The sequence below is a fragment of the Pseudophryne corroboree genome, chromosome 4, assembly GCF_028390025.1.
Source record: "Pseudophryne corroboree isolate aPseCor3 chromosome 4, aPseCor3.hap2, whole genome shotgun sequence".
In the NCBI taxonomy this organism is placed as follows: domain Eukaryota; kingdom Metazoa; phylum Chordata; class Amphibia; order Anura; family Myobatrachidae; genus Pseudophryne; species Pseudophryne corroboree.
In genome coordinates this window covers 116,839,822-116,866,376 of record NC_086447.1, presented here as the reverse complement: position 1 = coordinate 116,866,376, position 26,555 = coordinate 116,839,822, and the positions used below count along the sequence as shown (strand labels likewise).

The window sequence follows — 26,555 nt, the reverse complement described above, 5'->3', positions numbered from 1 at the left end:
CTCAGTACTTTTGGTATGAGAGGCATAGGAGGGAACACATACTCTGACTGGTACACCCACAGTGTTACCAGAGCGTCCACCGCTATTGCCTGAGGGTCCCTTGACCTGGCGCAATATCTGTCTAGTTTTTTGTTCAGGCGGGACGCCATCATGTCCACCTTTGGTTTTTCCCAACGGTTTACAATCATGTGGAAGACTTCCCGATGAAGTCCCCACTCTCCCGGGTAGAGGTCATGCCTGCTGAGGAAGTCTGCTTCCCAGTTTTCCACTCCCGGAATGAACACTGCTGAGAGTGTTATCACATGATTTTTCGCCCAGCGAAGAATCCTTGTAGTTTCTGCCATTTCCCTCCTGCTTCTTGTGCCGCCCTGTTTACGTGGGCGACTGCCGTGATGTTGTCCCACTGGATCAATACCGGCTGACCTTGAAGCAGAGGTCTTGCTAAGCTTAGAGCATTGTAAATTGCCCTTAGCTCCAGTATATTTATGTGGAGAGAAGTCTCCAGACTTGATCACACTCTCTGGAAATTTTTTCCTTGTGTGACTGCTCCCCAGCCACTCAGGCTGGCATCCGTGGTCACCAGGACCCAGTCCTGAATGCCGAATCTGCGGCCCTTTCATAGATGAGCACTCTGCAGCCACCGCAGAAGAAACACCCTTGTCCTTGGAGACAGGGTTATCCGCTGATGCATCTGAAGATGCGATCCGGACCATTTTTTCAGCAGATCCCACGGAAAGGTTCTTGCGTGAAATCTACCGAATGGGATCGCTTTGTAAGAAACCACCATTTTTCACAGGATCCTTGTGCAATGATGCACTGATACTTTTCCTGGTTTTAGGAGGTTCCTGACTAGCTCGGATAACTCCCTGACTTTCTTCTCCGGGAGAAAACATCCTTTTCTGGACTGTGTCCAGAATCATCCCTAGGAACAGTAGACGTGTCGTCGGAAAAAACTGCGATTTTGGAATATTTAGAATCCACTCGTGCTGTCGTAGAACTACTTAAGATAGTGCTACTCCGACCTCCAACTGTTCTCTGGACCTTGCCTTTATCAGGAAAGCGTCCATATTTCTTTTAAGAAGAATCATCATTTCGGCCATTACCTTGGTAAAGACCCGGGGTGCCGTGGACAATCCAAACGGCAGCGTCTGAACTGATAGTGACAGTTCTGTACCACGAACCTGAGGTACCCTTGGTGAGAAGGCAAATTTGGACATGTAGGTAAGCGTCCCTGATATCCAGTGACACCATATCGTCCCCTTCTTCCTGGTTCGCTATCACTACTCTGAGTGACTCCATCTTGATTTGAACGCTTGTATGTAAGTGTTCAAATATTTCAGATCTCACCGAGCCGTCTGGCTTCAGTACCACAATATAGTGTGGAATAATACCCCTTCCCTTGTTGTAGAAGGGGTACTTTGATTATCACCTGCTGGGAATACAGCCTGTGAATTGTTCCCAATACTGCCTCCCTGTCGGAGGGAGACGTTGGTAAAGCAGACTTCAGGAACTTGTGAGGGGGAGACGTCTCGAATTTCCAATGTACACCTGGGATACTACGTGTAGGATCCAGGAGTCCACTTGTGAGTGAGCCCCCTGCGTGCTGAAACTCTTGAGATGACCCCCTACCGCACCTGAGTCCGCTTGTACTGCCCCAGCGTCATGCTGCGGACTTGGCAGAAGCTGTGGAGGGCTTCTGTTCCTGGGAATGGGCTGCCTGCTGCAGTCTTCTTCCCTTTCCTCTACCCCTGGGCAGATATGACTGGCCCTTTTGCCCGCCTGCCCTTATGGGGACGAAAGGACTGAGACTGAAAAGACTGTGTCCTTTTCTGCTGAGATGTGACTTGGGGTAACAAAAGGTGGATTTTTCAGCTGTTGCCATGGCCACCAGGTCCGATGGACCGCCCCTTTATACGGCAATACTTCCATGTGCCGTCTGGAATCTGCATCACCTGACCACTGTCGTGTCTTCGTCTGGCAGATATGGACATCACATTTACTCTTGATGCCAGAATGCAAATATCCCTCTGCGCATCTCGCATATATAGAAATGCATCTATAGTCAATAAAATCTTGTCCCTGTCAAGGGTATCAATATTTTTAGTCAGGAAATCCGACCAAGCCCCCTCAGCGCTGCACATCCAGGCTGAGGCGATTGCTGGTCGTAGTATAACACCAGTATGTGTGTATATACTTTTAGGATATTTTTCAGCTTCCTATCAGCTGGCTCCTTGAGGGCTGCCGTATCTGGAGAGGGTAACGCCCCTTGTTTTTATAAGCGTGTGAGCGCCTTATCCACCCTAAGGTGTGTTTCCCAACTCGCCCTAACTTCTGGCGGGAAAAGGTATACCGCCAATAATTTTCTATCGGAGGAAACCCACGTATCATCACACACTTCATTTAATTTATCTGATTCAGGAAAAACTACAAGTAGTTTATTCACACCCTACATAATACCCTTATTTGTGGTACTTGTAGTATCAGAAATATGTAACACCTCCTTCATTGCCCTTAACATGAAACGTGTGGCCCTAAAGGAAAATACGTTTGTTTATTCACCGTCGACACTGGAGTCAGTGTCCGTGTCTGTGTCTGTGTCAACCGACTGAGGTAAATGGGCGTTTTTACAAGCCCCTGACGGTGTCTGAGACGCCTGGACAGGTACTAATTTGTTTGCCGGCCGTCTCATGTCGTCAACCGACCTTGCAGCGTGTTGACATTATCACGTAATTCCTAAATAAGCCATCCATTCCAGTGTCGACTCCCTAGAGAGTGACATCACCAATACAGGCAATTTGCTCCGCCTCCTCACCAACATCGTCCTCCTACATGTCGACACACACGTACCGACACACAGCACACACACAGGGAATGCTCTGATAGAGGACAGGACCCCACTAGCCCTTTGGGGAGACAGAGGGAGAGTTTGCCAGCACACACCAAAAACGCTATAATTATACAGGGACAACCCCTTATACAAGTGTTTTCCCTTATAGCATTTTTATATATGTAATCATATCGCCAAATAAGTGCCCCCCCTCTCTGTTTTAACCCTGTTTCTGTAGTGCAGTGCAGGGGAGAGCCTGGGAGCCTTCCTCACAGCAGAGCTGAGCAGGAAAATGGCGCCGTGTGCTGAGGAGAATAGGCCCCGCCCTCTTTTCGGCGGGCTCTTCTCCCGGAGTTTGTGAGATCTGGCAGGGGTTAAATACATCCATATAGCCTCAAGGGCTATATGTGATGTATTTTAGCCATAAAAAGGTATTATACATTGCTGCCCAGGGCGCCCCCCCCCCAGCGTCCTGCACCCTCAGTGACAGTTGGTGACTGTTGGTGAAGTGTGCTGACAACAATGGCGCACAGCTGCAGTGCTGTGCGCTACCTTATGAAGACTGAAAGTCTTCTGCCGCCTGTTTCTGGATCTCTGGACCTCTTCAACTTCGGCATCTGCAAGGGGGGTCGGCGGCACGGCTCCGGGACGAACCCCAGGGTGAGACCTGTGTTCCGACTCCCTCTGGAGCTAATGGTGTCCAGTAGCCTAAGAAGCAAATCCATCCTGCACGCAGGTGAGTTTACTTCTCTCCCCTAAGTCCCTCGTAGCAGTGAGCCTGTTGCCAGCAGGTCTCACTGAAAGAAAAAAACCTAACTTAAACTTTTATTCTAAGCAGCTCAGGAGAGCCACCTAGATTGCACCCTTCTCGGCCGGGCACAAAAATCTAACTGAGGCTTGGAGGAGGGTCATAGGGGGAGGAGCCAGTGCACACCACCTGATCCTAAAGCTTTTATTATTGTGCCCTGTCTCCTGCGGAGCCGCTATATCCCCATGGTCCTTACGGAGTCCCCAGCATCCACTAGGACGTCAGAGAAATATTTTGTCTAAAGGTTAAAGTCACTTTTTTTTTTTTTTTTTTTTTTAAGCATCCCAACATCTAATACTCTGACCACTTCTTGTAGCTTGTTTCCACAGCACAGGCTGCACACAGGCTCAACACTGCAGTGTTTCCTGCACAGTCTGCATCGCACAGTGTTAGCTTCCGGCACAGACCGCACCGCACAGTGCTAGCTTCCTGCACAGACTGCACCGCACAGTGCTAGCTTCCTGCGCAGACTGCACCGCACAGTGCTAGCTTCCGGCACAGACTGCATCGCACAGTGCTAGCTTCCGGCACAGACTGCACCGCACAGTGCTAGCTTCCGGCACAGACAGCACCGCACAGTGCTAGCTTCCGGCACAGACAGCACCGCACAGTGCTAGCTTCCGGCACAGACAGCACCGCACAGTGCTAGCTTCCGGCATAGACTGCACCGCACAGTGTTAGCTTCCGGCGTAGACAGCACCGCACAGTGCTAGCTTCCAGCACAGACTGAACCGCACAGTGCTAGCTTCCAGCACAGACTGAACCGCATAGTGCTAGCTTCCTGCACAGACTGCACCGCACAGTGCTAGCTTCCTGCACAGACTGCAACGCACAGTGTTAGCTTCCGGCACAGACAGCACCGCACAGTGCTAGCTTCCTGCACAGACTGCACCGCACAGTGCTAGCTTCCTGCACAGACTGAACCGCACAGTGTTAGCTTCCGGACTGCACCGCACAGTGATAGATACCAGCATACAACTCACCCTGCAGTGTTATATTCAGGGGGTATGGGTCGTTGGGTGGACTCAACTTAGGTCGACAGTCATTAGGTCGACCATGGAAGGTCGACATGCATTAGGTCAACAGGGACAATAGGTCGAAATGGTCAGTAAATCGACATGTACTAGGTTGACAGGTCAAAAGATCGACATGTTTTTTTTTTTTTTGGGGGGGGGGGGGGTTTGACTGTTTTTGGCGTCGTTTTCTTCGTAAAGTGACGGGGAACCCCAATTAGTGCACCGCTTTGCTCGCCATGTTTCGGGTAAGGTGACTCGCTTCGCTCGGCACAGGTTACAGTTCCTATCGTAGTCCACGTGGATCGTTAAGTATGATAAAAATCCCACATTTTTTAAAAAAAATGTGAAAAACTCATTTCGACCTGTCGACCTAATGACCATGTCGACCTTCAGTGGTCGACCTAATGACTGTCGACCTAAGCTGTGCCAACCTAACGGCCGTATCCCATATTCAGGCACACACTACACTGCACATTGGGCCTTATTTAGGGATGTGCTTCTCTTTGTCGCAAAGTACCGATTATCAGTTCTCTGTGCATGAGTCGGACCCATACTGTGCATGTGCAGTACAGGTCTGCAATGTAGGATGTCAGTGATTGATGCCATTTGGGGGAGGGGGCGGTGATGTTTCCCAATACTGAGGCGTGTCACCGCCAGGTGGGGAAGGACGAGGCCAGGATCTCCGTCGGAGGATGGAGATTTCCTGGCCTTTTTGTAGTATCTGCGGTGGCCGGCTTGCACGACTCCATGGGACATGCAGCTCGCCGATGGTGCAGATGAAGGCATACTGCATCCTAGGTCACCAATGCAAGCAGCAACGATAGATACTCCGTTCACATTTGAATGACGTCCAGTGTTAGTTTCCGGCACAAACTGAACAATGCAGCATTAGTCTCCAGCACAGACTGCTCTGTCCACTGTTTATTTCCGGCTCAGACTGCACTGCACATTAGTCTACAGCAACGACTACACTGTGCAGTGTTAGTCTATGGCACAGACTGCACTGAGCGGTGTCTACGGCACAGACTGCACATTAGTCTACAGCAACAAGTACACTGTGCAGTGTTAGTCTATGGCACAGACTGCATTGTGCGGTGCTAGTCTACGGCACAGACTGCACTGCTCACTGCTCGTTTCAAGCACTGACTGCACTGTGCAGTGTTTGTATATGGCACAGACTGCACTGAGCGGTGTATATGGCACAGATTGCTCTGCCCACTGTTCGTTTCAAGCACAGACTGCACTCCGTAGTGTTAGTCTATGACACACACCGCACTGCAGTGGTTCTTAAACTGGCCTGCGTCGCAATGAGTTTTTCGTTGAGCAAGTCCGACATCTCTCAAAATGGGGGAAAACTCCTTACTGGTCTGGGCCGCCAGCAGAGAGTATGGATGGCCTCACTGTCTTGACTGACCTGTCCCTTACCTTAAGGAGGTGGTGCTGACCCCCAGTCCAGCCAGTCTGTGCTCCAAGCTGTCCTGCTATGCCTCTCCCTGTCACCAACTGCCTCCCCAGTCTCCTACTGCCTCTCCCTTCCACCCTCTGCCTTTCCCTGACTTCCTCTGATTCTCCCTGTCTCAAACTGCTTCTCCCTGCCACCCACTGCTTCTCCATGTCCCCCTCTAACTCTCCCTGCCACCCACTAACCCCTCTTGTCACACCTAAAGCCTCCATAGGGGGCATGAACAAAACACTTAAAAGAATGCATAAAAAATAATGATGACAGGGGCTCTAAAACCGTCCCTGCGATGTGCAAGAAATTAAGTGATTACATTAGCAGTCGCACTACTTCTATATTGTGCCTATGCAGTGCTACTGCGCATGTACGGTCTGCTGACTACGCATGTGTGGCGGCCATTCAAGTACGGTAGCTTGCTTGTAGTCCTGTAATAATTTTTATTGTCAGATGGGTAAAATAGTTTGAGAACTCGTGCTCGTTCCCTTTAAGTAAATACTTTATACGTTTTGTAAATAGTTGTTTTAAATTAAGTAAAGAAAAAAAGGAAGACAAATGAATGTAATGACCACTCAAGCCGTGCGTTCTAGGAGGAAAAGAAGGTGGAATGAGATGACTATTACCTGAGGATCTGCTCGAGCTGATCTACCTTGTCATGCAGAGATTTAGTTATGTCTGTCTCCACGCTGTAAATAACAAGGAGGGAAAGATATCATAAATCAGATTGCGGAGAATAATTTCCTGCAGTTATTAATACGGAAGTACTGAGTGACACAGGCAATAAGCTAGCCTTCTCCAGACACCATGTTCCGCTTTGTCTACATGTATTTCCACCAGCTCGTCTCTCCGTGTAACTTCCTGACAGAAGGATTTATCATTGCATGGTGAACAAAATAGTTATGTTGTGACTCTAAATTGAAAAAGCATGTGACTTAGGGAGATGTACAGTATCAAACCTTGGAGAGACATACAGTGGAGAAAGATAAAGTACCAACCAATCAGCTCATAACTGTCATTTTTCAAACACAGGCTGTAACATGGCAGTTAGGAGCTGATTGGTTGGTACTTTATCACCGTGCTATTTATCACTCTCCAAGGCATGATAAATCTGGGCCTTAGTTTGAAAAATGATAGTTAGAAGCTGACTGGTTGGTATTTTATCTCCGTGCAAGTTATTACTCTCCCAAGGTTTGACAATCCCCCATCCACAAAGTGGAACCATCTTTTGCGGTGCTGGCAGTTCTATGGACTGAACCCAAAACCATTCACTAAAATAAGCCAGACAGCTCCTAGGAAATAGATAAATTGCATTTTCCTGTAAATCCCATAACATTCCAAATTAAGACAAATGCCACAATCTGTTCATACGGAGCTTAATATCTCTCTCTCTCTCTCTCTCTCTCTCTCTCTCTCTCTCTCTCTCTCTCTATATATATATATATATATATATATATATATATATATATCTCTTTAGAGATATACACACATCTGATATTCAAGATTGTCCTGTGAAAAGTGGTAATTGTTGGAGGTTTGTAGTACTGTAATTCTAGGGCGTTGCACAGAGTGGGTGACGGCTCCACTTCAAAATGGGAGTAGTTCTCACTGCATTTTGGTGCTCCATATTTGTAATGGATTTACCAAAACTGCAGCCATGTTATAGGGCATATGGCAATAAAAACATGAAGAATAATGCAAATACTTTTGTTTTTTAATACCTGCTCTTTTGTGCAGCCTTAGTAAGGAATGGTCTATATCAGGGGTACGAAGTCCTTGGCACTAGGGACATAAGGTGGCCCTTGCGGATGAACTGAGCAGCAGTCTGGTCACGCTCTTACTAGTCACGCACCTCACCTCCTATCCCACCTCCTTCCCTCACAGAGGATACCCTTTTGTCACAATATACCCTCTTCCATACTGAAGAACCACAGCGTGGCCTGCATAACCAACAAAACATGGGCTTCTGGTGAGTGAACCACAGTCAGACCTGCTGCTCAAAGTCGAATAACCGTATAAAATTCTGAAACGGTCTTTGTCTGCAGACTACAAAGTATTAACCTGCCCTGTGCAAACTAGTTTCAGAACACAGAAGGACAGGGAAGCCACTAACATTTTGTAAATGTTTCTATATAATGCACTTGTGGCGGTGGCAAATATAAAACGTTTTTGGCTTGTAACATTAAACATCTGGCACCCAACGAGAGGAATGTTAAACACACAGACAGGAGTATGCTCTATTAAAAAGTGTATGCACACAAATGTAACATGCCAGTGTTAGGAGGTGCTGCTGAGCAAATAGAGATGACACAACTTTTCAGAATCTGGAAGGTATGTATTTAATACAAAAGGAGACAATCTCTAAAAAACAAACAAACAAACACGTACTGCTGAAAATACATAAAGAAAAAAAAAGTAACACTAAGTGCCTGGTAAATCATCTGTAACAGTGGTACAGGAATCCCCTTACCCATAACCCCTCTGGGGTAAGCATTCCAGGACGTCATAGCACAGGGAGAGCTGGTCATCTCGCTCACACGTGTAGATAGACTCCAAGGCTATTATAATGAGCTGGTCCTGATCAGGAATTAGCTTTTGCTGGCACTAAAAGACAGACACAAAACAAAATGAATATATACACAGTATATACATATTTAATGTGTTATACTTTATAGCATCTTTCCAATAAAGGGACAGATGTGGCGTTTGATATACTGTATGAAAGTAGTGACATGTAAACCCCAAAAATTACAAATAAAAAGCATACAAGACACAGCAAAAACTCTGATCCATGCTCTCATTGACCGGTCTTCCCAAACATAGACTCTCACCGCTACAATCCATTTTGAATGCAGCTGCGAGGCTAATCTTCCTCGCTAGACGTTCATCGTCTGCAGATCTGCTCTGTCAGTCCCTCCATAGGTTACCGGTATTCTACCGTATTAAATATAAAATACTTTTAATTACAAACAAGGCTATTAACCAAACTACACCAACATACATCTCTTCACTCATCTCAAATATCTCCCTACCAGACCTCTCCGCAATGCACAAGATCTGCGTCTCTCATCCACACGTATTACTTGTTTCCACTCAAAATTACAGGACTTTATACGGGTTTCCCCCACTCTGTGGAATGCCCTCCCACGCACAATAAGACTCGCCTCTAGTCTCCAAACCTTTAAACGTTCGCTGAAAGCTCACCTCTTCAGACAAGCCTATCAAATTCCAGACCCACCCACATAAGCTTCAGTACTTCCCTATTTAATTACATCCTCTCTGTACAGTATTCATAACGTCACATATCTTGTCTTTCTTTACTCTCACACCCTCCTGACACATGGCCAAAATTGCTGGGTGATCATATCATACACCCCATTAAGAACTTAGCAATCTGTTGGTCCATTATGCAATAGGTAGCATCTATCCTTGTGTATCAATGCCTATTTCCCTATAGATTGTAAGCTTGCGAGCAGGGCCTTCCTACCTCTATGTCTGTCTGTTTTTACCCAGTTTTGTTCTATTACTGTTGTTCTAATTGTAAAGCGCAACGGAATATGCTGCGCTATATAAGAAACTGCTAATAAATAAATACCCACAAAATCACATAGTAACATATATACAAGACCAATGAGGAGGCACCTGCCAGCTTCAGTGATGACTCTGCAATCAGACAATCACAAGAGGCCAACATATTTTACAGTAAGGAAATGAGCATATTCCCAAATCAGTACCGTACGTCCAGTGATGCACAACCTGAGGGAAATTGTTTTATCCATTACAGGGGTGGTCCAAGTAGCACGTGGAGATACATAATGGGGGTCATTCAGGTGTTATTCTTCCTACTTCTGTTACAGTGATTTGCCGTATGCAACTGTGATCATTTGCTAATATGGACCGAAGCTAACCTGTGCAAAAGGATGGCCACTGCAATCACAGCATTTACATACGGCACCGAATGATTGCAGAAACATCGCTTACATCGTCACACGTCGGGTCGCCACGCTAGTGCCTCTGTAGACGTGTCGGGTGAGCTGCACTCCTGAGATGCACATGCCTCTCCAGTAGCAATTGTGATCGCGGCTGCTAATGTATTCACCACCACCCTAACAGCCATAATGTGTCTGCGTTCGTCTGACCACTCCCCATTACCAACACCAAACGCTGACTTCCGGTCACTCACTTTGCCACTAAAACCTTGCTGCGACCGCATTCGTGAAGCACTCGCTCAGACGCATGAGCAATGAAAAAACATTCACCGCTGTGCGGACAATAGCCGCTTTGTGTCCGCACCTGAATGACCCCCAATAAGAACTGAGGGCATTACAATGTGGCATGACATGAACTTGGGGCACACTACGGTGTGGCATGAAGTGAGCTGGGGGTACTGCAGTGTGGCATAAATAAGAATTTACTCACCGGTAATTCTATTTCTCGTAGTCCGTAGTGGATGCTGGGACTCCGTAAGGACCATGGGGAATAGCGGCTCCGCAGGAGACTGGGCACAACTAAAAGAAAGCTTTTGGTCTAACTGTTGTGCACTGGCTCCTCCCTCTATGACCCTCCTCCAGACCTCAGTTAGGATACTGTGCCCGGAAGAGCTGACACAATAAGGAAGGATTTTGAATCCCGGGTAAGACTCATACCAACTACACCAATCACACCGTATAACTGGTGATACTATACCCAGTTAACAGTATGACAACAACTGAGCCTCTCAACAGATGGCTCAACAATAACCCTTTAGTTAAACAATAACTATATACAAGTATTGCAGACAATCCGCACTTGGGATGGGCGCCCAGCATCCACTACGGACTACGAGAAATAGAATTACCGGTGAGTAAATTCTTATTTTCTCTGACGTCCTAAGTGGATGCTGGGACTCCGTAAGGACCATGGGGATTATACCAAAGCTCCCAAACGGGCGGGAGAGTGCGGATGACTCTGCAGCACCGAATGGGTAAACTCTAGGTCCTCCTCAGCCAGGGTATCAAACTTGTAGAATTTAGCAAATGTGTTTGACCCCGACCAAGTAGCTGCTTGGCAAAGTTGTAGAGCCGAGACCCCTCGGGCAGCCGCCCAAGAAGAGCCCACCTTCCTCGTGGAATGGGCTTTCACTGATTTAGGATGCGGCAGTCCAGCCGCAGAATGTGCAAGCTGAATCGTACTACAGATCCAGCGAGCAATAGTCTGCTTTGAAGCAGGTGCATTCAACTTGTTGGGCGCATACAGGATAAATAGCGAGTCAGTCTTTCTGACTCCAGCTGTCCTGGAAGCATAAATTTTCAGGGCCCTGACTACGTCCAACAACTTGGAATCCTCCAAGTCTTTTGTAGCCGCAGGCACCACGATAGATTGGTTCAGATGAAAAGCTGATACCACCTTAGGGAGAAACTGGGGACGAGTCCTCAATTCTGCCCTATCCATATGGAAAATCAGATAAGGGCTTTTACATGACAAAGCCGCCAATTCTGATACACGCCTGGCCGAAGCCAAGGCCAACAACATGACCACTTTCCACGTGAGATATTTCAATTCCACGGTTTTAAGTGGCTCAAACCAATGTGACTTTAGGAAATCCAACACCACGTTGAGATCCCAAGGTGCCACTGGAGGCACAAAAGGGGGCTGAATATGCAGCACTCCCTTAACAAAAGTCTGAACTTCAGGTAGTGAAGCCAGTTCTCTCTGGAAGAAAATCGATAGAGCCGAAATCTGGACCTTAATGGAACCCAATTTGAGGCCCATAGTCACCCCTGACTGTAGGAAGTGCAGAAAACGGCCCAGCTGAAATTCCTCCGTTGGGGCCTTCCTGGCCTCACACCACGCAACATATTTTCGCCAAATGCGGTGATAATGGTTTGCGGTCACTTCTTTCCTAGCTTTAATCAGCGTAGGAATGACTTCCTCCGGAATGCCCTTTTCCTTCAGGATCCGGTGTTCAACCGCCATGCCGTCAAACGCAGCCGCGGTAAGTCTTGGAACAGACAGGGCCCCTGCTGCAGCAGGTCCTGTCTGAGCGGCAGAGGCCATGGGTCCTCTGAGATCATTTCTTGAAGTTCCGGGTACCAAGCTCTTCTTGGCCAATCCGGAACAATGAGTATAGTTCTTACTCCTCTTCTCCTTATTATCCTCAGTACCTTTGGTATGAGAGGAAGAGGAGGGAACACATAAACCGACCGGTACACCCACGGTGTCACTAGAGCGTCCACAGCTATCGCCTGAGGGTCTCTCGACCTGGCGCAATATCTTTCTAGCTTTTTGTTTAGGCGGGACGCCATCATGTCCACCTGTGGCTTTTCCCAACGGCTTACAATCAGTTGGAAGACTTCCGGATGAAGTCCCCACTCTCCCGGGTGGAGGTCGTGTCTGCTGAGGAAGTCTGCCTCCCAGTTGTCCACTCCCGGAATGAACACTGCTGACAGTGCTAACACGTGATTTTCCGCCCATCGGAGAATCCTTGTGGCTTCTGCCATCGCCGTCCTGCTTCTTGTGCCGCCCTGTCGGTTTACATGGGCGACTGCCGTGATGTTGTCTGACTGGATCAGTACCGGCTGGTTTTGAAGCAGGGGTTTTGCCTGACTTAGGGCATTGAAAATGGCCCTCAGTTCCAGAATATTTATGTGTAGGGAAGTCTCCTGACTTGACCATAGTCCTTGGAAGTTTCTTCCCTGTGTGACTGCCCCCCAGCCTCGAAGGCTGGCATCCGTGGTCACCAGGACCCAGTCCTGTATGCCGAATCTGCGGCCCTCTTGAAGATGAGCACTTTGCAGCCACCACAGCAGAGACACCCTGGTCCTTGGAGACAGGGTTATCAGCCGATGCATCTGAAGATGCGATCCGGTCCACTTGTCCAACAGGTCCCACTGAAAGGTTCTTGCATGGAACCTGCCGAATGGAATTGCTTTGTAGGAAGCTACCATCTTTCCCAGGATCCGCGTGCAGTGATGCACCGACACCTGTTTTGGTTTTAGGAGGCCTCTGATTAGAGATGACAGCTCCTTGTCCTTCTCCTCCGGGAGAAACACTTTTTTCTGTTCTGTGTCCAGAACCATCCCCAGGAACAGTAGACGTGTCGTAGGGACCAGCTGTGACTTTGGAATATTTAGAATCCAGCCGTGCTGTTGTAGCACCTCCCGAGATAGTGCTACCCCGACCAACAACTGCTCCCTGAACCTCGCCTTTATCAGGAGATCGTCCAAGTACGGGATAATTAAAACTCCCTTCTTTCGAAGGAGTATCATCATTTCCGCCATTACCTTCGTAAATACCCTCGGAGCCGTGGATAGACCAAACGGCAACGTCTGGAATTGGTAATGACAATCCTGTACCACAAATCTGAGGTACTCCTGGTGAGGATGGTAAATGGGGACATGCAGGTAAGCATCCTTGATGTCCAGAGATACCATGTAATCCCCCTCGTCCAGGCTTGCAATAACCGCCCTGAGCGATTCCATCTTGAACTTGAATTTTTTTATATATGTGTTCAAGGATTTCAAATTTAAAATGGGTCTCACTGAACCGTCTGGTTTCGGTACCACAAACATTGTGGAATAGTAACCCCGTCCTTGTTGAAGTAGGGGCACCTTGACTATCACCTGCTGGGAATACAGCTTGTGAATTGCCTCTAACACTGCCTCCCTGCCTGAGGGAGTTGTTGGCAAGGCAGATTTGAGGAAACGGCGGGGGGGAGACGTCTCGAATTCCAGCTTGTACCCCTGAGATACTACGTGAAGGATCCAGGGATCCACCCGTGAGCGAGCCCACTGATTGCTGAAGTTTTTGAGACGGACCCCCACCGAACCTGGCTCCGCCTGTGGAGCCCCAGCGTCATACGGTGGACTTGGAGGAAGCGGGGGAGGACTTTTGCTCCTGGGAACTGGCTGTATGCTGCAGCTTTTCCCCTCTACCTCTGCCTCTGGGCAGAAAGGACGCACCTTTAACCCGCTTGCCCTTATGGGGCCGAAAGGACTGTACCTGATAATACGGTGCTTTCTTTGGCTGTGAGGGAACATGGGGTAAAAATGCAGACTTCCCAGCTGTTGCTGTGGAAACGAGGTCCGAGAGACCATCCCCGAACAACTCCTCACCCTTATAAGGCAAAACTTCCATAGAATCTGCATCACCTGTCCACTGCCGAGTCCATAACCCTCTCCTGGCAGAAATGGACATTGCACTTATTTTAGATGCCAGCCGGCAAATATCCCTCTGTGCTTCTCTCATGTATAAGACTGCGTCTTTAATATGCTCTATGGTTAGCAATATAGTGTCCCTGTCTAGGGTATCAATATTTTCCAACAGGGAATCTGACCACGCAGCTGCAGCACTGCACATCCATGCTGAAGCAATAGCTGGTCTCAGTATAATACCTGTGTCTGTATATACAGACTTCAGGATAGCCTCCTGCTTTCTATCAGCAGGTACCTTTAGGGCGGCCGTATCCGGAGACGGTAGTGCCACCTTCTTTGACAAGCGTGTGAGCGCTTTATCCACCCTAGGGGATGTTTCCCAACGTGACCTATCCTCTGGCGGGAAAGGGTACGTCATTAGTAACCTTTTAGAAATTACCAGTTTCTTATCGGGGGAAGCCCACGCTTCTTCACACACTTCATTTAATTCCTCAGATGGAGGAAAAACTACTGGTAGTTTTTTCTCTCTCCAAACATAATACCCTTTTTTGTGGTACCTGGGGTAACATCAGAAATATGCAACACATTTTTCATTGCCTCAATCATGTAACGTGTGGCCCTATTGGAAGTTACATTAGTCTCATCGTCGTCGACACTGGAGTCAGTATCCGTGTCGACATCTGTGTCTGCCATCTGAGGTAGCGGGCGTTTTAGAGCCCCTGATGGCTTTTGAGACGCCTGGGCAGGCACAGGCTGAGAAGCCGGCTGTCCCATATTTGGTATGTCGTCAAACCTTTTGTGTAAGGAGTCGACACTGTGACGTAATTCCTTCCACATAACCATCCACTCAGGTGTCGGCCCCGCAGGGGGTGACATCACATTTATCGGCATCTGCTCCGCCTCCACGTAAGCCTCCTCATCAAACATGTCGACACAGCCGTACCGACACACCGCACACACACAGGGAATGCTCTGACAGAGGACAGGACCCCACAAAGCCCTTTGGGGAGACAGAGAGAGAGTATGCCAGCACACACCAGAGCGCTATATAACACAGGGATTAACACGATAACTGAGTGTTTTCCCTTATAGCTGCTTATATATATATATATATTGCTGCGCCTAAATTTAGTGCCCCCCCTCTCTTTTTTACCCTTTTGAAGCTTGAAACTGCAGGGGAGAGCCAGGGAGCGATCCTTCCAGCGGAGCTGTGAGGGAAAAATGGTGCCAGTGTGCTGAGGGAGATAGCCCCGCCCCTTTTTCTGCGGACTTTTCTCCCGCTTTTTTATGGATTCTGGCAGGGGTATTTATCACATATATAGCCTCTGGGACTATATATTGTGATTTTTTGCCAGCCAAGGTATGAATATTGCTGCTCAGGGCGCCCCCCCCCCCCCCCCCCAGCGCCCTGCACCCATCAGTGACCGGAGTGTGAGGTGTGCATGAGGAGCAATGGCGCACAGCTGCAGTGCTGTGCGCTACCTTGTTGAAGACCGAAGTCTTCTGCCGCCGATTTTCAGGACCATCTTCATGCTTCTGGCTCTGTAAGGGGGACGGCGGCGCGGCTCCGGGACCGAACGATCGAGGTCGGGTCCTGTGTTCGATCCCTCTGGAGCTAATGGTGTCCAGTAGCCTAAGAAGCCCAAACTAGCTCCAATCAGGTAGGTTCGCTTCTTCTCCCCTTAGTCCCTCGTAGCAGTGAGTCTGTTGCCAGCAGATCTCACTGAAAATAAAAAAACTAAAATATACTTTCTTTTCTAGGAGCTCAGGAGAGCCCCTAGTGTGCATCCAGCTCAGCCGGGCACAAGATTCCAACTGAGGTCTGGAGGAGGGTCATAGAGGGAGGAGCCAGTGCACACCAGTTAGACCAAAAGCTTTCTTTTAGTTGTGCCCAGTCTCCTGCGGAGCCGCTATTCCCCATGGTCCTTACGGAGTCCCAGCATCCACTTAGGACGTCAGAGAAATATGAATTGAGGGTACGGCTTTATGACAAAATGCTGATAAAAATTCTAATAAAAGTGGACAGTGTGCTTTGATAATTGATGAGGCAAATGGATGAAAGTGTTTAGGAGACACAGAGATATTTCAGGGGGTATTCAATTAGGTGCAAAGAAACATCGGGAGCAAATACAGAAGTTTCTTTGTAATTTTTCCAGATGTTTCTCATATATTTTTTTTCAGGCTATGCAATTTGGTCGCCAAAAAAAAAAATACGGATTCTCCCAAAAACACACAGGTTCAGGGAAACCTGTGTATTTTTGCTAGAAACAGCCTCATTTTCAAATGTCATCTTGGTCAGTGTGCTGTGAGATGAAAAAGGATGAAAATTCCTGGTGTAGAATATCCCAGGGAATGAGCCAAATCTAGAGTAGCAGTGGGTGGAGTACAGCATTATTCTCCACACCCCAGTGGGTGGAGTACAGCATCACTCGCCGCACCCCTGTGGGTGGAGTACAGCATCACTCGCCGCACCTCAGTGGGTGGAGTACAGCATCACTCTCCGCACCCCAGTGGGTGGAGTACAGCATCACTCGCCGCACCTCAGTGGGTGGAGTACCACTCTCTGCACCCCAGTGGGTGGAGTACCACTCTCTGCACCCCAGTGGGTGGAGTACCACTCTCTGCACCCCAGTGGGTGGAGTACCACTCTCCGCACCCCAGTGGGTGGAGTACAGCATCACTCTCCGCACCCCAGTGGGTGGAGTACAGCATCACTCTCCGCACCCCAGTGGGTGGAGTACCGCATCACTCTCCGCACCTCAGTGGGTGGAGTACAGCATCACTCTCTGCACCCCAGTGGGTGGAGTACAGCATCACTCTCCGCACCCCATGGAGATAACACAGATGAGAAGAAGTAGTAATGAATACATCTGTGTGCTGGTAAGCGACAGTCACGCATGTCAGCATGTCATGTCCCCTTTGGTTGTACCCAGCATCCAGGATTTCCTTGCACAATCTTCCTGAATTGGTCTTTCAAACTGAAGCAAGCATGCATAACATACAAGTGTTTGGTGATTCATTTATCTGACATCCACAGACACCTCTCCAAACAATTATGAGGGTGAAAAATCCCAAAGACAAATGAGTTAATCAACGATTACAATCGCTCACAAAATCTTTTAATCTCGGCGACCTAAATGATGCAGATGAAATGTGATTTTCTGTTGCCACATCTGTACTACAGCCTAATTTATAACTTCAACATGCTGCCGCTGTTTAATTATTCAAAACTGTTGGAAAAATAAATCATTATGGAACGTTCTCACACTGCTGAAATACCAAAGAAACACTCCCACCATCCAATCTCAGAATAATGATGATGCTACGGGAGCGCAGGCCAACTAACCCGCCTTCCCTGTGCCGCGGTCTCCGATGGAGGACGGTACAACGGGTCTATAAATGTCAGAGCTACACTTATTACATTGGTGCACCTATAACTATTTTAATTTATATAGCAATGTAGGTCTGTGTGGTTGAGATCTAAAACAATAAATCCTTTTTCTCTGACGTCCTAGTGGATGCTGGGAACTCCGTAAGGACCATGGGGAATAGACGGGCTCCGCAGGAGACTGGGCACTCTAAAAGAAAGATTAGGTACTATCTGGTGTGCACTGGCTCCTCCCACTATGACCCTCCTCCAGACCTCAGTTAGATTTCTGTGCCCAGCCGAGCTGGATGCACACTAGGGGCTCTCCTGAGCTCCTAGAAAGAAAGTTTATTTTAGGTTTTTTTATTTTACAGTGAGACCTGCTGGCAACAGGCTCACTGCATCGAGGGACTAAGGGGAGAAGAAGCGAACCTACCTGCTTGCAGCTAGCTTGGGCATCTTAGGCTACTGGACACCATTAGCTCCAGAGGGATCGACCGCATGGAACTGGCCTTGGTGTTCGTTCCCGGAGCCGCGCCGCCGTCCCCCTTACACAGCCAGAAGAGGTCCGGAAAATCGGCGGCAGAAGACTTCGGTCTTCACCAAGGTAGCGCACAGCACTGCAGCTGTGAGCCATTGCTCCTCATGCACACTTCACACTCCGGTCACTGAGGGTGCAGGGCACTGGGGGGGCCGCCCTGAGGGCAATATATGACACCTTGGCTGGCAAATCTACATCATATATAGTCCTAGAGGCTATATAGATGTAAAATTACCCCTGCCAGTATTCCAGAAAAAGCGGGAGAAAGTCAGTTGAAAAAGGGGCGTGGCTTCTCCCTCAGCACACTGGCGCCATTTTCTCTTCACAGTGCAGCTGGAAGACAGCTCCCCAGGCTCTCCCCTGTAGTTTTCAGGCTCAAAGGGTTAAAAAGAGAGGGGGGGCACAAAATTTAGGCGCAATATTGTATATACAAGCAGCTATTGGGAAAAATTCACTCAATATAGTGTTAATCCCAAAATTATATAGCGCTCTGGTGTGTGCTGGCATACTCTCTCTCTGTCTCCCCAAAGGGCTGTGTGGGGTCCTGTCCTCAGTCAGAGCATTCCCTGTGTGTGTGTGCGGTGTGTCGGTACGGCTGTGTCGACACGTTTGATGAGGAGGCTTATGTGATGGCAGAGCAGATGCCGATAAATGTGATGTCGCCCCCTGTGGGGCCGACACCAGAGTGGATGGATAGGTGGAAGGTATAAACCGACAGTGTCAACTCCTTACATAAAAGGCTGGATGACGTAACAGCTGTGGGACAGCCGGCTTCTCAGCCCGCGCCTGCCCAGGCGTCTCAAAGGCCATCAGGGACTCAAAAACGCCCGCTCCCTCAGATGGCAGACACAGATGTCGACATGAAGTCTGACTCCAGTGTCGACGAGGTTGAGACATATACACAATCCACCAGGAACATCCGTTACATGATCCCGGCAATAAAAAATGTGTTACACATTTCTGACATTAACCCAAGTACCACTAAAAAAGGGTTTTATGTTTGGGGAGAAAAAGCAGGCAGTGTTTTGTTCCCCCATCAAATGAGTGAATGAAGTGTGAAAAAGCGTGGGTTCCCCCGATAAGAAACTGGTAATTTCTAAAAAGTTACTGATGGCGTACCCTTTCCCGCCAGAGGATAAGTTACGCTGGGAGATATCCCCTAGGGTGGATAAGGCGCTTGCACGTTTGTCAAAAAAGGTGGCACTGCCGTCTTAGGATACGGCCACTTTGAAGGTACCTGCTGATAAAAAGCAGGAGGCTATCCTGAAGTCTGTATTTACACACTCAGGTACTAGACTGAGACCTGCAGATAGTGCTGCTGCAGCGTGGTCTGTAACCCTGTCAAACAGGGATACTATTTTGCAAACATAAGACGTCGTCTTATATATGAGGGATGCACAGAGGGATATTTTGCCGGCTGGCATCCAGAATTAATGCAATGTCCATTCTGTCAGGAGGGTATTAGAGACCCGACACTGGACAGGTGATGCTGACTTTAAAAAGGCACATAGAGCCTTATAAGGGTGAGGAATTGTTTGGGGATGGTCTCTGGGACCTCGTATCCTCAGCAACAGCTGGGAAGAATTTTTATTACCTCAGGTTTCCTCACAGCCTAAGAAAGCACTGTATTATCAGGTACAGTCCTTTCGGCTTCAGAAAAGCAAGCGGGTCAAAGGCGCTTCCTTTCTGCACAGAGACGAGGGAAGAGGGAAAAAGCTGCACCAGTCAGCCAGTTCCCAGGATCAAAATTCTTCCCCCGCTTCCTCTGAGTCCACCGCATGACGCGGGGGATCCACAGGCGTAGCCAGGTACGGTGGGGGGCCGCCTCAAAAATTTCAGCGATCAGTGGGCTCGCTCACAGGTGGATCCCTGGATCCTTCAAGTAGTATTTCAGGGGTACAAGCTGGAATTCGAGGCGTCTCCCCCCCGCCGTTTCCTCAAATCTGCCTTGCCGACAACTCCCTCAGGCAGGGAGGCTGTGCTAGAGGCAATTCACAAGCTGTATTCCCAGCAGGTGATAGTCAAGGTGCCCCTACTTCAACAAGGACGGGGTTACTATTCCACACTGTTTGTGGTACCGAAACCGGACGGTTCGGTGAGACCCATTTTAAATTTGAAATCCTTGAACACATACATAAAAAAATTCAGTTCAAGATGGAATCGCTCAGGGCGGTTATTGCAAGCCTGGAGGAGGGGGATTATATGGTATCCCTGGACATCAAGGATGCTTACCTACATGTCCCCATTTACCATCCTCACCAGGAGTACCTCAGATTTGTGGTACAGGATTGCCATTACCAATTCCAAACACTGCCGTTTGGACTGTCCACGGCACCGAGGGTCTTTACCAAGGTAATGGCAGAAATGATGATACTCCTTCGAAAAAAGGGAGTTTTAATTATCCCGTACTTGGACGATCTCCTTATAAAGGCGAGGTCCAAGGAGCAGTTGTTGGTCGGAGTAGCACTATCTCGGGAAGTGCTACAACAGCACGGATGGATTCTATACATTCCAAAGTCACAGCTGGTTCCTACCACACGCCTACTGTTCCTGGGGATGGTTCTGGACACAGAACAGAAAAAAGTGTTTCTCCCGCAGGAGAAAGCCAAGGAGCTGTCATCTCTAGTCAGAGACCTCCTGAAACCAAAACAGGTATCGGTGCATCACTGCACACGAGTCCTGGGAAAAATGGTAGCTTCTTACGAAGCAAAATTCCATTCGGCAGGTTCCATGCAAGAACCTTTCAGTGGGACCTCTTGGACAAGTGGTCAGGATCGCATCTTCAGATGCATCGGCTGATAACCCTGTCTCCAAGGACCAGAGTATCTCTACTGTGGTGGCTGCAGAGTGCTCATCTTCAAGAGGGCCGCAGATTCGGCATACAGGACTGGGTCCTGGTAACCACGGATGCCAGCCTTCGAGGCTGGGGGGCAGTCACACAGGGAAGAAATTTCCAAGGACTTTGGTCAAGTCAGGAGTCGTCCCTACACATAAATATTTTGGAACTGAGGGCCATTTACAATGCCCTAAGTCTGGCAAGGCCTCTGCTTCAAAACCAGCCGGTACTGATCCAATCAGACAACATCACGGCAGTCGCCCATGTAAACCGACAGGGCGGCACAAGAAGCAAGATGGCGATGGCAGAAGCCACAAGGATTCTCCGATGGGCGGAAAATCACGTCTTAGCACTGTCAGCAGTGTTCATTCCGGGAGTGGACAACTGGGAAGCAGACTTCCTCAGCAGACACGACCTACACCCGGGAGAGTGGGGACTTCATCCAGAAGTCTTCCAAGTGTTGGTAAACCGTTGGGAAAGGCCACAGGTGGACATGATGGCGTCCCGCCTAAACAAAAAACTAGATATTGCGCCAGGTCAAGGGACCCTCAGGCAATAGCTGTGGACGCTCTAGTGACACCGTGGGTGTACCAGTCGGTTTATGTATTCCCTCCTCTGCCTCTCATACCAAAGGTACTGAGAATAATAAGAAAACGAGGAGTAAGAACGATACTCGTGGTTCCGGATGGGACAAGAAGAGCTTGGTACCCAGAACTTCAAGAAATTATATCAGAGGACCCATGGCCTCTACCACTCAGACAGGATCTGCTACAGCAGGGGCCCTGTCTGTTCCAAGACTTACCGTGGCTGCGTTTGACGGCATGGCGGTTGAATTCCGGATCCTAAAGGAAAAGGGCATTCCGGAAGAAGTCATTCCTACGCTGATAAAAGCCAGGAAAGAAGTAACCGCAAACCATTATCACCGTATTTGGCGAAAATATGTTGCGTGGTGTGAGGCCAGGAAGGCCCCAACAGAGGATTTTCAGCTGGGTCGTTTTCTGCACTTCCTACAGTCAGGGGTGACTATGGGCCTAAAATTGGGTTCCATTAAGGTCCAGATTTCGGCTCTGTCGATTTTCTTCCAGAAAGAACTGGCTTCACTGCTTGGAGTTCAGACATTTGTAAAGGGAGTGCTACATATTCAGCCCCCTTTTGTGCCTCCTGTGGCACCTTGGGATCTCAACGTGGTGTTGAGTTTCTTAAAATCACATTGGTTTGAGCCACTTAAAACTGTGGATTTGAAATATCTCACGTGGAAAGTGGTCATGTTATTGGCCTTGGCTTCGGCCAGGCGTGTGTCAGAATTGGCGGCTTTGTCATGTAAAAGCCCTTATCTGATTTTCCATATGGATAGGGCAGAATTGAGGACTCGTCCCCAGTTTCTCCCTAAGGTGGTATCAGCTTTTCACTTGAACCAACCTATTGTAGTGCCTGCGGCTACTAGGGACTTGGAAGATTCCAAGTTACTGGACGTAGTCAGGGCCTTAAAAATTTATATTTCCAGGACGGCTGGAGTCAGGAAAACTGACTCGCTTTTTATCCTGTATGCACCCAACAAAATAGGTGCTCCTGCTTCTAAGCAGACTATGGGGTATATGCAATTCACGGCGAATCGCGGCAATTTATCGCCGGTTTTTTTTTCGACTCAATTCGCCAGGTGAATTCTGGCAGGTGGCTGCCGGAATTCACCATATTCAATGAAAAACGGATTCGCAAGAACCGCGGGCGAAAATCGGCCGATTTGGCGGATTTTGCCGCGATTTTAAAAAACGGGAAAAAACGGGAAAAACCCGGAAAAAAAATGGCGTGGGGTCCCCCCTCCAAAGCATAACCAGCCTCGGGCTCTTCGAGCTGGTCCTGGTTCTAAAACTGCAGGGAAAAATTGGGCATGGATCCCCCGTATTTTTAAAACCAGCACCGGGCTCTGCGCCTGGTGCTGGTGCCAAAAATACGGGGGACAAAAAGAGTAGGGGTCCCCCGTATTTTTAACACCAGCATCGGGCTCCACTAGCTGGACAGATAATGCCACAGCCGGGGGTCACTTTTATGCCGTGCCCTGCGGCCGTGGCATTAAATATCCAACTAGTCACCCCTGGCCGGGGTACCCTGGGGGAGTGGGGACCCCTTCAATCAAGGGGTCCCCCCCCAGCCACCCAAGGGCCAGGGGTGAAGCCCGAGGCTGTCCCCCCCCATCCAATGGGCTGCGGATGGGGGGGCTGATAGCCTTTTGTGATAATAAAAAGATATTGTTTTTTCCAGTAGTACTACAAGTCCCAGCAAGCCTCCCCCGCAAGCTGGTACTTGGAGAACCACAAGTACCAGCATGCGGGAGAAAAACGGGCCCGCTGGTACCTGTAGTACTACTGGGAAAAAAATACCCAAATAAAAACAGGACACACACACCTTGATAGTAAAACTTTATTACACACTACCGACACACACATACTTACCTATGTTGACACGCCGACTGCCACGGTCTCCGACGATCCGAGGGTACCTGTGAAAAAATTATACTCACCTTCCAGCGTCCAGAGATAAATCCACGTCCAGAGAGATAAATCCAGGTACTTGTTAAAAAAAAAAAAAACGCAAATACCCGCTCCATACCGGACTGAAAGGGGTCCAATGCTTTCACATCAGACCCCTTTCTCCCGAATGCCGGGACATCACGTGACTCCTGTCACTGAAGTCCCTTCAGCCAATCAGGAAGCGCTACTTCCGTGGCGCTCACCTGATTGGCTGTGCGCTGTCTGTACTGTGACAGCGCATCGCAAAGCCGCTCCATTACTTTCAATGGTGGGAACTTTGCGGGTAGCGGTGGGGTCACCCGCCGGTCAGCCGCTGACCGGCGGGTGACCTCACCGCTAGCCGCTAAGTTCCCACCATTGAAAGTAATGGAGCGGCTTTGCGATGCGCTGTCACAGTACAGACAGCGCACAGCCAATCAGGTGAGCGCAACGAAGTTGCGCTTCCTGATTGGCTTAGAGACCTTTCTGTGACAGCTGTCACTGACAGGTCTCATTCGTGGAAAGGTGTCCCATGTGTCAGCATGGGACCCCTTTCAGTCCAGTGGTCGGGTATTTGCGTTTTCTTTTTTTGCCAAGTACGTGGATTTATCTCTGGACCATGGCTGAGGTGAGTATATTGAACTTTTCTTTTCAGGTATCCGTGGATTCTACATGGAGAAGAGGACCGATGTCGGCGTGTGAACATAGGTAAGTATGTGTGTGTCGACGTATGAAATAAAGTTTTACTGTCGACGGTGTGTGTGTCCTGTTTTTGTTTGGGTATTTTTTCCCCAGTAGTACTACAGGTACCAGCGGGCCCGTTTTTCTCCCGCATGCTGGTACTTGTGGTTCTCCAAGTACCAGCTTGCGGGGGAGGCTTGCTGGGACTTGTAGTACTACTGGAAAAAACAATATCTTTTTATTATCACAAAAGGCTATCAGCCCCCCCATCCGCAGCCCATTGGATGGGGGGGGGACAGCCTCGGGCTTCACCCCTGGCCCTTGGGTGGCTGGGGGGGGGGACCCCTTGATTGAAGGGGTCCCCACTCCCCCAGGGTACCCCGGCCAGGGGTCACTAGTTGGATATTTGATGCCACGGCCGCAGGGCACGGCATAAAAGTGACCCCCGGCTGTGGCATTATCTGTCCAGCTAGTGGAGCCCGATGCTGGTGTTAAAAATACGGGGGACCCCTACTCTTTTTGTCCCCCGTATTTTTGGCACCAGCACCAGGCGCAGAGCCCGGTGCTGGTTTTAAAAATATGGGGGATCCCCTGTCAATTTTTTCCCCGCATTTTTAGAACCAGGACCAGCTCGAAGAGCCCGAGGCTGGTTATGCTTTGGAGGGGGGACCCCACGCCATTTTTTTTATTGATTTTACCGTTCCAGCATAAAAAAAAAATAAAAAATAAAAAAATATTTTAAAAAATATATAAATAATATTTGTGCCTCCAAAAAAAAAAAAAAAAGTACCTAAACCCTTCTAATATAAATAGATCTGCTATTCCCCCAAAAAAAAAACACAAAAAAAAACATGTTTAAAATTTTTTTATTTGTTTTCACCCTCCAAAGTGTGGCGGATTGAAAATGACGAATTTGCTGTCTAAAAGCACTGCTGTCGAATTTCCAAACTTGAATTGAATATGCTTTGGTCGAATTGCAGCACTTGTATCATTGCAGAAAAGTCGAATTTGCAAAAATTCAAATTTCAAAAAGTCGAATTTTGAAAGTCCGTTCTTTGGTCGGAAAGCACTGAATTGCATAGGCGATTTTTTTTTTTGGTCGAAAATGACCCGAAATTCGACAATTTCGGGAATTCGACCGCAATTGCATATACCCCATTTGCTCGCTGAATTTGTAGCACAATTCAGCTGGAGCATTCTGCGGCTGGATTGCCGCATCCTGAATCAGTAAAAGCCCACTCCACGAGGAAAGTGGGCTCATCTTGGGCGGCTGCCCGAGGGGTCTCGGCTTTACAATTTTGCCGAGCTGCAACTTGGTCAGGGGCAAACACGTTTGCTAAATTCTACAAAATTGATATCCTGGCTGAGGAGGACCTGGAGTTCTCTCATTCGGTGCTGCAGAGTCATCCGCACTCTCCCGCCCGTTTGGGAGCTTTGGTATAATCCCCATGGTCCTTACGGAGTTCCCAGCATCCACTAGGACGTTAGAGAAAATAAGATTTTACTCACCGGTAAATCTATTTCTCGTAGTCCGTAGTGGATGCTGGGCGCCCATCCCAAGTGCGGATTGTCTGCAATACTTGTATGTAGTTATTGCCTAACTAAGGGTTATTGTTGAGCCATCTGTTGAGAGGCTCAGTTATATTTCATACAGTTAACTGGGTATAGTATCACAAGTTATACGGTGTGATTGGTGTGGCTGGTATGAGTCTTACCCGGGATTCAAAATCCTTCCTTATTGTGTCAGCTCTTCCGGGCACAGTATCCTAACTGAGGTCTGGAGGAGGGTCATAGTGGGAGGAGCCAGTGCACACCAGATAGTACCTAATCTTTCTTTTAGAGTGCCCAGTCTCCTGCGGAGCCCGTCTATTCCCCATGGTCCTTACGGAGTTCCCAGCATCCACTACGGACTACGAGAAATAGATTTACCGGTGAGTAAAATCTTATTATTGAACAATTAAAATATATTTAAGGTTGGCCTCCAAAAAATAATAAAGGCTGTTTTGCACTACATTATTATTTTTGCATCATTATTATTAATTTATCAAATCTTTTTATTCTGATGTAACCATTGTTTTTACAGTTTCAAAACTTTAAAAGGCAGATTGAAGATGTGCTGGGACTTGTAGTTCCAAAAACAGAAGCAACAGATCACCTACTACTTTCTTCATTGTCCCTTATAAGGAGCTAATCCGGATTTATATATGGCCATATACTTGTTTTCACGTACGGTAATGGTATGTTACAGTTTCACGTATTATTGTAATTCCTTATTGCGGTAATATATATCTATCTATATATATCTATATATATATATATATATATATATATATATAGATAGATAGATAGATAGATAGATAGATAGATAGATAGATAGATAGACACAC

The 26,555-nt window shown here is 48.2% G+C and overlaps 1 protein-coding gene across 3 annotated transcripts in view; it reads right to left on the bottom strand.

Moving 5' to 3' along the window:
- The window catches only part of NBAS (NBAS subunit of NRZ tethering complex), a 1,316,984-nt gene that overhangs the window by 884,052 nt on the left and 406,377 nt on the right, over window positions 1-26,555 (bottom strand). For all 3 annotated transcript variants that reach the window (XM_063915380.1, XM_063915382.1, XM_063915381.1), the window contains 2 exons: window positions 8,575-8,708; window positions 6,731-6,793 (listed from right to left, as the gene is read on the bottom strand). In XM_063915380.1, the coding sequence (XP_063771450.1) occupies window positions 6,731-6,793; window positions 8,575-8,708 (197 nt within the window). The remainder of the gene's footprint in view (window positions 1-6,730; window positions 6,794-8,574; window positions 8,709-26,555) is intronic.